We start from the raw sequence: 12,573 nt of genomic DNA, 5'->3' as shown, positions 1-12,573 counted from the left end.
CTACAATAGTTGTAATAATTTTAACTAGTTACTTAGTGTCCCCCAGAACTCTGATATGTTTTTAGGGGCTGACATGTTTTCCAGACATGTTTTTAGGGGCTAGTGCCCCCCGGAGCTCTGTGCCTCCGGAGGAAACCAGAATAATACATCTATAATATAATAATAAATAGAACAGTACCATGTGAAAATAATAAGTGCTCCTCCGAATACCGTTGAGAGTCCCCCCGGAACATTATTTTCTGAAATAAACACTGCTCAGTGTCTGTTAGTATGTCCGAATGTTCTTACATAGACTGGTGTCTCTAATACTAATAATTATGTATTCTGTGCATAACTTAGCATGTTCTATTGAACGTATCATTTAACTTGGGAAAATAACTAAGTTAGAAATAATAATTTCGCTCTAATATAAAGCCAATCAGGAAAAAAACAAAGAAAATACATCTACCGCGTCTAAACTACTAAACAGATTCATTAAAGAATGGAACAATACAAATCTCTGGGTGTAGGCGAAATTCCTTTTGCGTTAATTTTAGCTGGGGGGGGGGGGGGTTGTAAACGAGTTACAGAAACTCATTTTCCTCATCTGGAAAAAGGGAGGAATTGCCACAAGATTAGAAGGGATCAATCATCGAAAAAATGAAATCTTTAGCCTTAAGTTCCACGTTTATGCAAGCTAAGCGCTAAAGGAGACGGATGAAATTGTAAATGAATGATGGAAGAAATGGTGGAATGAGAAACAGGGAAAAAACGAGAGAATCCCGAGAAAACCCACGGATACGATTCCGTCCACCACGAATCAATCATTGTTCCGATTCACAAGAAAGGTGACAAGATCGACTGTAATGATTATCAAGGCCAGTGGCGTATTTATGATTTTGTTTCGGTGGGCTTTTCGAACTGTAGTGTTCACTGTACTTTCGAACTGTACTTTCGGTACTGTTCACTACCTCCTGGTTTGCCCAAGATAAGGTATAGTTTTAAAAATTACATAAATTCAAATTTCTTGAAATGGGTGGAGGAACAAATTCTACTTTTCGTGGTACAAATTGGTACATGTTGGATAGAAATTTTTGGTACAGTTTTCATTCGAAATGGAAAGAAAAATGTGTTGAGCAGGGCAGATTGACGTCAAGCTGGCCCGCCTCAAAAAATCATATTTTCGAAATCGGTAGGGGTTCAAATTCTAATTTTGGTGGTACAAATTGTTACATATTGGGTACAAATTTTTCGCACCAATTTGTTCGAATTGGAAACAAAAATAAATTGTGTGGGCCAGCTTGATGTCAAGATGACCCGCCATCAGAAATTCAATTTTTTCGAAATTGGTTGGGGTATAAACTCTAATTTTAGTGGTACAAATTGGTACATATTGGGTACAAATTTCTGGTACCGTTTTTGTTCGAATTGGAAACAAAAATAAATTGTGTGGGCCAGCTTGACGTCAATTTGACCAGCCATAAAAAATTCAATTTTTTCCAAATTGGTGGGGGTGAAAATTCTAATTTTAGTGGTACAAATTGGTACATATTGGGTACAAATTTTTGCTACCGTTTTTGTTCGGATTGGAAAGAAAAATAAATTGTGCGGGCCAGCTTGACGTCAATTTGACCCGCCATCAAAAATTCAATTTTTTCGAAATTGGTGGGGGTGAAAATTCTAATTTTAGTGGTATAAATTGGTACATATTGGGTACAAATTTTTGGTACTGTTTTAGTTTGATTATGATATTTGTACGGGCCAGCTTGACGGACGTATAATGACTGCAGTCACTAAGTATAGTATTTAAATGTTCTACCATTAGCTCCAACACATTGTTTTGCAGTTTATGAGGTCTATTCGCGTGAGACTCCCTTACTTCCCTGAAGTCTGCATTTGCCAGTAGTTTACTTTGAATAACACGCAGTCCCTTCACGGACACTAGTAATAATTTTAGTATGAATTGCTGACATACCGGCATTTTTCTTCCGCTAACACACAACGAATACGACCAAGTGTGCAAACGTTCCTTCTTGGGATTCACAGTCCTCTTTCCAGACGACGTTTGGCTTCGTCCCATACAGTTAGCTAAAAATGAGTCCTGGCATGATTTCTCCTGTTAATTAAAAAATTCTGGAAATATTTCGTTTTGTGCATCCACAGAAAACTGTTCCCAACATGATTTAAGACAACAGTTAGAACAGTACCTGAAATTTTTGCAGCTGATACGTTTCCCTCCAGCATTGACATACTCTTCGCCTCGAAGATGCTTACGCTTAATATCTTCTTTCTTCTTGTTTCTTCGCTGAATATATATTTTCTTACCCTTCTTTTTGCTTTCCACAATACTAGAATCATTGCTGTTACTGGCGTTCATGTTAGATATATTCACCACGAAACACAATGGACTGCAGTACGATTCTAGTTCTTGTTGCTTTCTTGCCCCGGCTTTCACCTCTGGACAGTTTATAAACTGAGGATTGTGACGGTATTGGTGCACTTTATACGGTCCACTAAGATGAACTGATCTTGTTAAATATGTTCACTGAATTGTAGTAAAAGGTATTGTTAGAGCGAAATGTTGTTCACTATTATGTATTGGAGAAGATGATAAACTACGGTGCGTATATTATGCGCTAAGATAAACGACACATTCACTGGTGTTGTGTTGTGGTACCGGTACAGAACCATGTAAAGGATATCACGATAAGCAGGAGTTAACTTACACTGAAAGATGAGATGGGGTAGACTTCCTTCTGCATCTCCACAGCAACAGGAAGGAGTATTGCGGTATCCTTGCTGATATAAACGATAGGGCGTTTGGGCTATGCCTAGATATAACCTAAAAAGTAAGCAGACGTGTCTCCTCGTCCAACCTTCGGGTGAAATCCACTTTTTGGTCGTAGGACTTGGAAATATATTCCAGAAGTGTTTACCTTTGCCATGTCTTGTTTGCTCTTGGTAGCGTCTCCAGTTTTCTTGTCTTTGATGCTGAAGTAAAGCGTGTAGACTCTGTGATGGAAGAGATGCTGAAGATGTTGATGATATGATCTTCCTGTGTTCCGGCCTTTGCCAATGTATCTGAAACAGTGTTGCCAGGTATGTCGAGATGTGCTGGACTGTAGAAAAAGAAGACAGATTGACCTCTTTCCCTAAGAATCGAAAGTTGTTGTTTAATATTACTATGAATCCATGATACTCGATTCGATAAAGCCGTTGTATGTAAACTTTGTAAGGCACTAAGGCTATCACTACAGATGCCGAAGGAACGATATTTATTCTGTATTGCATGTCTTAATCCTGTGCGAATAGCCCATTGTTCTGTGTGAAATATAGACATTTGATTTGGTAATCGTTGAATTACAAACTGAGCTGTGTGGGGTACGTATATGCCCACTCCTGTATATTCCAGTCTTCCTTGCGTTCGTTTGGAAGCATCTGTATAGATCAGAGTGCGGAAAGGATGATGTTGCTCCATATAATTTTCCCATCTCGGCGCCACACTTCGCGGACATAAGAGATTCGTTCTTTTGGTAGTGGTGATTGGAAATTCCAGTTCCACTGATTGAAGAGTGGTAGTATACTGACTATTATAACATGGCAGGCGAGGATTGCGATAGATAACATGTGTCCAACGGCGGAGGTTAACATAAGCCTGATACTGCCAGGGAAGTCTTTGGCGATACGGTAAAGAACCGGTTCGATTTTGTGTATATAGCAGTTCCAGTTTCGGAATAACTGTAGATGAAGAAGTTCCTAATCTGCTCATGATGTATCGGGCAGCCGTGTACTGTGTTTGTATCTGATACGGTATTGTACCTGCTGCTTCTAAGAGAGCATTTGTCGGTGCAGATTGCGGTAATGAGAATATCGTGCGGTGAGTAAGAGCTTGAAGTTGGAGAGGTATAGTACTGAGTCTCGCTGGAATCGGAGATAGGAGGTAACCGCCATAATTCAATATGGATTCTATACATTGATGTGATATTCGAAGGAGTGGTCCTATGTCCGTCCCCCACTTTTTGTTGCTAACACTTCTTATGCTATTGATGTAAGGTTGAATCTTGACCTGAAGGGATGCTAATTGAGGCTTCCAAGATAGACGGGAGTCAAAGTGAATTCCTAAGTAAGGAAGCTGTGGTTGATGTGTCAGTATGTGGTTGTCTATTTGCAGTCGAAAGTTTCCTACTTGTCGTTTCCTTGTGAAAATGGTATAGGTAGTTTTCTCCCAGTTGACGTGCATACCGTTGTTTAAGTTCCAATGTTGGATGTATAGTAGAGCGGCTTGAAGTTTGTGTTTGGCTTCAATTAAAGATGAGCTGCGTACATATAATAAGTGATCATCGAAATAACTCAGGATTCTGCCATGTTGTCTCAATGCTAGGTGAAATTCTAGTATGTAAAGATTGAATAGAAGCGGACTGAGACATGAGCCTTGAGGTAGTCCTTGAGAGGTGATGCGCGGGTCAGAGATTTTCCCTTGATATTTTATACTAATATGTCTATTAACCAGCCAATTGTGTACATACCTGATAAATTGAGATGGTATTTTTGCATCTGAGAGATGCTGCACCAGTCTATCTAGGTTGATCTGATCATATGCTCTGTCAAAGTCCAATTTAAGAGCCACTACATATTGTCGATTTTGAAAGGCTTGCCAGATGTCGATGAGAAAGATGGAGAGCGCATCGTGCGTAGCCTTACCTTTACGAGCTCCTATAATTGTAGGTGGAAGAATATTATGGTATTCAAGGTACCATTCCATTTTCCGTAATATAATTTTTTCTAGCACTTTACTGAGGCAGGGGAGCAGTGTAATAGGTCTATAACTGTTGGCGTGACCCACTGGTTTTTTCGGTTTAAGAATCGGTATTACTAAGTGATATTTCCAATTGGGCGGTATATGTCCCGTAGACCAGACATATTGATAGCACTGCTTTAGTAGTTGTTGACCAGAGGCTGGAAGATCTTGCAGGTGCTGATAGGTGATCCGGTCTGCTCCCGGGCTCGTGTGTCTTCCCGCAGATAAGGCTTCTGCAAATTCTTCAGAATAGATGGTTGCGAGGGCAGGCGATAGTGATGTAGTAGGAAGGGTTGACAACAATGCTGTTCGTGAAGACAAGGCTGTTGGGGCCGTTAAAGTGCAGTGAAATTCACGTCCGAGAAGTTGGCCCCCCCATTGAAGCACTAATGATCTCTTCTAGTGCAATCGTTAGTGCTTCGTTAGTGCTTCTTAGAAAACCAACTCCCAACATTAGTGCTTCAAGAGTTTGGACGCTAGAAGCAAAAAACTTTGGGGGGGGCCAACTTCACGTTAGCCCCCCCAGAAAGCACTAACAATTAAACGTAGTGGAATCGTTAGTGCATCGTTAGTGCTTCCAGAAAACACGAATAGTTTCGTTAGTGCTTCACAATTAGTGTGGCTATAGCCAGTTATATGTCACGAAATTCCCATAAGGAATACATGGGGAATTTTTAATTGGCTCAAATTTCCAAGAAATTCAAAAGCGCTAATGACCTCTTCTAGTGCAATCGTTAGTGCTTCGTTAGTGCTTCTTAGAAAACCAACGCCCAACATTAGTGCTTCAATAGTTTGGACGCTAGAAGCAAAAAACTTTGGGGGGGGGCCAACTTCACGTTAGCCCCCCCAGAAAGCACTAACGATTAAACGTAGTGGAATCGTTAGTGCATCGTTAGTGCTTCCAGAAAACACGAATAGTTTCGTTAGTGCTTCATAATTAGTGTGGCTATAGCCAGTTATATGTCACGAAATTCCCATAAGGAATACATGGGGAATTTTTAATTGGCTCAAATTCCCAACAAATTCAAAAGCGCTAATGACCTCTTCTAGTGCAATCGTTAGTGCTTCGTTAGTGCTTCTTAGAAAACCAACTCCCAACATTAGTGCTTCAAGAGTTTGGACGCTAGAAGCAAAAAACTTTGGGGGGGGCCAACTTCACGTTAGCCCCCCCAGAAAGCACTAACAATTAAACGTAGTGGAATCGTTAGTGCATCGTTAGTGCTTCCAGAAAACACGAATAGTTTCGTTAGTGCTTCACAATTAGTGTGGCTATAGCCAGTTATATGTCACGAAATTCCCATAAGGAATACATGGGGAATTTTTAATTGGCTCAAATTCCCAACAAATTCAAAAGCGCTAATGACCTCTTCTAGTGCAATCGTTAGTGCTTCGTTAGTGCTTCTTAGAAAACCAACTCCCAACATTAGTGCTTCAAGAGTTTGGACGCTAGAAGCAAAAAAAAAACCTGTGGGGTGGGGCCAACTTCACGTTAGCCCCCCCAGAAAGCACTAACGATTAAACCTAGTGCAATCGTTAGTGCATCATTAGTGCTTCTAGATAACACTAATGTTTTCGTTAGTGCTTCATTATTAGTGTAGATATGGCAAATTGTGTGTGACGAAAGTCACGTAAGATAAACATTGGGAATTTTTTATTGGGTCAAATTCCCACCAAATTCAAATGCGCTAACGATATCTTCTAGTGCAATCGTTAGTGCTTCTTAGAACACCAACTCCCAATATTAGTGCTTCAATAGTTTGGACGCTAGAAGCAAAAAATTTTAGGGGGCAACTTAACTTTAGCTCCCCCTCAGAAAGCACTAACGATTAAACATAGTGCAATCGTTAGTGGATCGTTAGTGCTTCCAGAAAACACTAATGTTTTTGTTAGTGCTTCACTATTAATTTGGCTTTGGCGAATTACATGTCACGAAACGCCTGTAAGGAATACATGCGGAATTTTTCATTGGGACAAATTCCCGCCAAATTCTAAAACGCTAATGATATCTTTTAGTGCAATCGTTAGTGCTTTGTTAGTGCTTCTTAGAACACCAAATCGAAACATTAGTGCTGCAATAGTTGGGACGCAAGAAGGAAAAAACTTTTGGAGTGCAACTTCACGTTAACCCCCCAGGTAACACTAACGATTAAACCTGGTGCAATCGTTAGTGCATCGTTAGTGCTTCCAGAAAACACTAATGGTTTTGTTTTGCTTTACTACCCACCCAACCAGGTACATTCTAGGAACGTGCCATTTAAGGTCCATATGTACCGTTTACGTACCTGGTACTTGAAAAATGTACATTTCATATGCATAGCACGTGTCGCTAGGTACGTGCCTTTCGAGGAATTTCTGACACTTGAAAGGTACTTTTACATGCTTCACTGGAATGTGAGGAATGTGAATGGCACATACCCCATGTACCATGGCATGGTTGTGCGTAAGTTGCTTCGTATTGCGACTAGGGTTGCCAATTTAGCCACTTTGTGACGAGATCTGGCCATTTTGAGAACGTCGTTAGTCACATAATTTCCAAAGAGCCAATAGTGGCTTTTTAGCCATATGCTTTTCACTTCTATAGCCACTTTCTGAGTTTAGCCACATTGTAATATATTGTGTGTGTCATTTTGCAATTTTCTGACGTTTGATGCGTTCTCTAGGTTGTAACATTCTAAACCCCACTGTCAGAATTGTCCTCATAAAATTAGCATTGATGGTTATATTGTGACGTTACACAGCAGAGAATTAGTTCAAAACCTGTACGTTAAAACTAGACGTTAAATAAAATTTTCGGGAAGACGTAAGTTTAAGTATAAACTAACTCCTTAAAGAAATTCAGCCTGATAATATAGACATCCTTCAGGAAATGTCGCTTTTCAGTGGCAATAAGCTTGAAACCGGTGAAACATCTTTTACTGATTTAGCTTCTTCTTTCACCTTCTGTGGAATTTGAAGATAATATCGACAAAATTGAAAATCAGTGGCGATTATAAATCTTCGATTGAAGAATTTTTGCAAGAAACTAGCTGAACCTGCGCTCTCTACACAGCGCATTATTCGCATATGAGCATATATCGCCTTATCATTCCTTACAACATCTGTACATGTCTCTTTACAGACACAAGTTAAAGACGTATTGATTTAAAAATAGCCAAGGGGTATCATAAAGGGGGATTTTTCGATTATTTTTCTGAATATCTCGCACCGTTTGCAAGATTTGAGCCTACTTCCGGTTGGAGTTTCTAATTCATGTACGACCAGTGTTTTCTTTCTTCTTGCATGCAGTATGTAATAAGCAAATACATTACATACAAAATTAATATATTGTCAGTTCTATATATGGTGTTTATTGGGAAAAACACTCCCCAAAAAAGTTCATCTTAGACTGGAGAAATGGTTATCCTTCCTTTTCCATTATTATTTGGCTATGAAACAAATGCCGGAGACATATACAACCGCTATATACAACAGTGTGGTGTTGGAATGTGTAATGATTAGGATGTGATGTTTTACTTTATTTTTTTTGAAATTTCAACACTTCCAATGTACCCGTAAAAATGTACTAAAGAAATAGTGCCCATGTTTTTTAAATATTCAATTAGAACTGGACAATCTACATGAAATTTGCAATCGATCAGTGAAAACGTCATCTTTCTAGAGCCTGTAGTTTCTGAGATCTCATTGTCGAGAAACATATATGTGTATTTTAAAAGAGCTCCAAAGATGGCAGCACAATTCATTTGCATGTATTTCGGAGAAGGCTTACTAAAGGCAAAGGCCTTTGAACAATAATTTAAAAGGATAAACTTTGTGAAAAATATTTATTTCAGTAATTTATTTAAACTACACTCTTTTAAAAATATTTGTCTTTGTTATAAACGTGAAATCACAAATAACCGTAAATCAAAGGTTTGAATGCTAAGATTATAGGTTAGAGCTCGGTCGCTCGTAAATGTTACTGTAGTATTTTAATAGATAGTTAAATTGCCACACAGATGCCGGAGGAGGGCATATATTTTCAGAGTTAGTTGCTTGGCTTTTTTTAAAAGTGCAAGCTTCTAAATTCGAACGTAAAAATGAAGCGTTAAGGTTTTAGTATTTAAGTACTCGCATCCCCAGTTGCATAGCACTGCCCTAAGGAACATTACTGACATGCCTAGTACATTCCTGGCACATGCCAATGCCAAGTAAATGTGTCAAGTACATACACGGTACGTGATATACACATAATAGATACATTCCTCGGTATGTGTCATGCACGTACTTTTGGGCGGAAGTAACCTTATTCCTTACATGTGTATTTCACATGATTGCTCTATTCACGTACCTATCATGTACATTCCAATGTACCTCGAGGAACATTCTTTACACATGATCAGTATGTACTTGTGTTGGGTGGGTATTAGTGTAGATGTGCCCACTTATATGTCACAAAGATGTCCAAACTCACGAGGTCGGCGCTCACGAGTTCGAAACTTACGCTAACTCGACCTCAACCTCACGAAGTGAGCGTGAGATAAGGCTGGTGATGTGAGCGTGAGGTTCAGTAAGCTCTAGGTGAGACGGGTGAGGTGAGCGTGAGGTCAGACTGGTGATGTGAGCGTGAGGTCAGACTGATGATGCGAACGTGAGGTTGAGTGAGCGTGAGGTCAGGCTGGTTATTTGAGCGTGAGGTCAGGCTGGTGATGTGAGCGTAACGTTGTGTGTGCATTAGGTCGAAATGAGTTTGTGAGTTCAGGTCGAAATTAATTTTTTGAGCGTGAGCTTGAGTGAGGCTAGGTCAAAGTGGTCACCTCTGTTTACGAAACTCCCATAAACACATGGGGAATATTTCACTGGGACTAATTCCCGACAAACTCAAAAGAGCTAATGATATCTTTAATACAATCTTTAGTGCTTCGTTAGTGTTTCCTAGAGCAGTGACTCTTAACACTAGTGCTGCAATAGTTGGTCACTAAAAGCAAAAAAGTTTCATAGACAAACGTGAAGTTAGCCCCCCCAGGAAGCACTAACAATCAAACCTAGTGCAATTGATAATACATTGTTGGTGGTACTAGAAAACACTAATAGTCTCGTTAGTGCTTCATTATTAGTGACGAAACTCACGTAAGAAAAACATTGGGAATTTTTCGTTGAGTTAAACTTCCGCTAAATTCAAAAGCACTAATGATCTCTTCTAGTGCAATCGTTAATACTTCTTAGAGCACGAAATCTGAACATTAATGCTTCATTAGTTTGGATGCTAGGAGTAAAAAAAAAAAAAAAACCGTTTGTCCTTGAATTTTTTTTTTTTTGCTTTTAGAGACCAAACTATTGCAGCACTAGTGCTAAGAGTCACTACTGTAGGAAGCACTAACGAAGCACTACAGATTGTATTAAAGATATTATTAGCTCTTTTGAGTTTGTCGGGAATTAGTCCCAGTGAAATATTCCCCATGTGTTTATGGGAGTTTCGTAAAAAGAGGTGACCACTTTGACCTAACCTCACTCAAGCTCACGCTCAAAAAATTAATTTCGACCTGAACTCACAAACTCATTTCGACCTCACGCTCACATCACCAGCCTGACCTCACGCTCACTCAACCTCACGTTCGCATCATCAGTCTGACCTCACGCTCACATCACCAGTCTGACCTCACGCTCACCTCACCCGTCTCACCCAGAGCTCACTCAACCTCACGCTCACATCACCAGTCTTATCTCACGCTCACTTCGTGAGGTTGAGGTCGAGTTAGCGTAAGTTTCGAACTCGTGAGCGCCGACCTCGTGAATTTGGACATATTTGTAACATATAAGTGGGCACATCTATACTAATAGTAAAGCAAAACAAAACCATTAATGTTTTCTGGAAGCACTAACGATGGCACTCGGTTTAATCGTTAGTGTTTCCTGGGGGGCTAACGTGAAGTTGCACCCCAAAAGTTTTTTCCTTCTAGCGTACCAACTATTGCAGCACTAATGTTTCGACTTGGTGTTCTAAGAAGCACTAACAAAGCACTAACGATTGCACTAAAAGATATTATTAGCGTTTTAGAATTTGGCGGGAATTTGTCCCAATGAAAAATTCCGCATGTATTCCTTACAGGCGTTTCGTGACATGTAATTCGCCAAAGCCAAATTAATAGTGAAGCACTAACAAAAACATTAGTGTTTTCTGGAAGCACTAACGATCCACTAACGATTGCACTATGTTTAATCGTTAGCGCTTTCTGAGGGGGAGCTAAAGTTAAGTTGCCCCCTAAAGTTTTTTGCTTCTAGCGTCCAAACTATTGAAGCACTAATATTGGGAGTTGGTGTTCTAAGAAGCACTAACGATTGCACTAGAAGATATCGTTAGCGCATTTGAATTTGGTGGGAATTTGACCCAATAAAAAATTCCCAATGTTTATCTTACGTGACTTTCGTCACACACAATTTGCCATATCTACACTAATAATAAAGCACTAACGAAAACATTAGTGTTTTCTAGAAGCACTAATGATGCACTAACGATTGCACTAGGTTTAATCGTTAGTGCTTTCTGGGGGGGCTAACGTGAAGTTGGCCCCACCCCACAGGTTTTTTTTTTGCTTCTAGCGTCCAAACTCTTGAAGCACTAATGTTGGGAGTTGGTTTTCTAAGAAGCACTAACGAAGCACTAACGATTGCACTAGAAGAGGTCATTAGCGCTTTTGAATTTGTTGGGAATTTGAGCCAATTAAAAATTCCCCATGTATTCCTTATGGGAATTTCGTGACATATAACTGGCTATAGCCACACTAATTGTGAAGCACTAACGAAACTATTCGTGTTTTCTGGAAGCACTAACGATGCACTAACGATTCCACTACGTTTAATCGTTAATACTTTCTGGGGGGGCTAACGTGAAGTTGGCCCCCCCAAAGTTTTTTGCTTCTAGCGTCCAAACTATTGAAGCACTAATGTTGGGAGTTGGTTTTCTAAGAAGCACTAACGAGGCACTAACGATTGCACTAGAAGAGGTCATTAGCGCTTTTGAATTTGTTGGGAATTTGAGCCAATTAAAAATTCCCCATGTATTCCTTATGGGAATTTCGTGACATATAACTGGCTATAGCCACACTAATTATGAAGCACTAACGAAACTATTCGTGTTTTCTGGAAGCACTAACGATGCACTAACGATTCCACTAGGTTTAATCGTTAGTGCTTTCTGGGGGGGGGGCTAACGTGAAGTTGCCCCCCCCCAAAGTTTTTTGCTTCTAGCGTCCAAACTATTGAAGCACTAATGCTGGGAGTTGGTCTTCTAAGAAGCACTAACGAAGCACTAACGATTGCACTAGAAGAGATCATTAGTGCTTCAATGGGGGGGGGGGGGCAACTTCTCGGACGTGTGAAATTCCCTAATCAGGAGGGGTTGAGCTGTGGCGCTGCCTGTAGAGGGCGTGATGACAAATTGTTCCTTATGAATTTCCAGATGGAGTTTGCGCTGGTTCCTGCTTGGAGAGTGTTGCAAAACTGTTGCCAATGTGATTTACGACATCTTTGTATATATTGTTTGAGTTTAGCCTGTGCCTGTTTTGAGAGAAAGTATGTTTCCGGAGTTCTATCATGTAAATATTGTTTTTGAGCCTTTTTACAATTGTTCAGTAATTTTTGGCAATAAGTATCCCACCATGGATATTTATAACGTCGAAGTCTTTCTCTTCGGGGTTCCCTGCTTCGTTCTGCCTGATGAGCGCCGGCGACGATGGAATCCGTCAAGTGTTGTATTGAATTGATTCCGTCCGTAGGCTGCAAAGAAGTGATTGCATGGTCTATATATACCTGATAGTGTT

At 40.0% G+C, this 12,573-nt stretch overlaps 1 protein-coding gene across 1 annotated transcript; it reads right to left on the bottom strand.

Moving 5' to 3' along the window:
• Positions 1–2,911: 2,911 nt before the first annotated feature.
• On the bottom strand, positions 2,912–4,741 carry LOC145683186 (uncharacterized). The gene has a single exon (XM_081754550.1). It carries the CDS (start codon positions 4,739–4,741, stop codon positions 2,912–2,914), a length of 1,830 nt encoding a protein of 609 aa, XP_081610676.1.
• Positions 4,742–12,573: the final 7,832 nt, after the last annotated feature.

Source organism: Thermobia domestica, chromosome 4 (assembly GCF_964235325.1).
Source record: "Thermobia domestica chromosome 4, izTheDome1.hap1.1, whole genome shotgun sequence".
NCBI lineage: Eukaryota > Metazoa > Arthropoda > Insecta > Zygentoma > Lepismatidae > Thermobia > Thermobia domestica.
Note: the sequence above shows the minus strand (reverse complement) of the source record. Positions and strands in the feature narration are given on the sequence as shown.

Coding starts and splice junctions, on each gene's coding strand:
- LOC145683186 (XM_081754550.1), bottom strand. CDS start 4,741: ATGGAATGGTACCTTGAATACCATAATATTCTTCCACCTACAATTATA.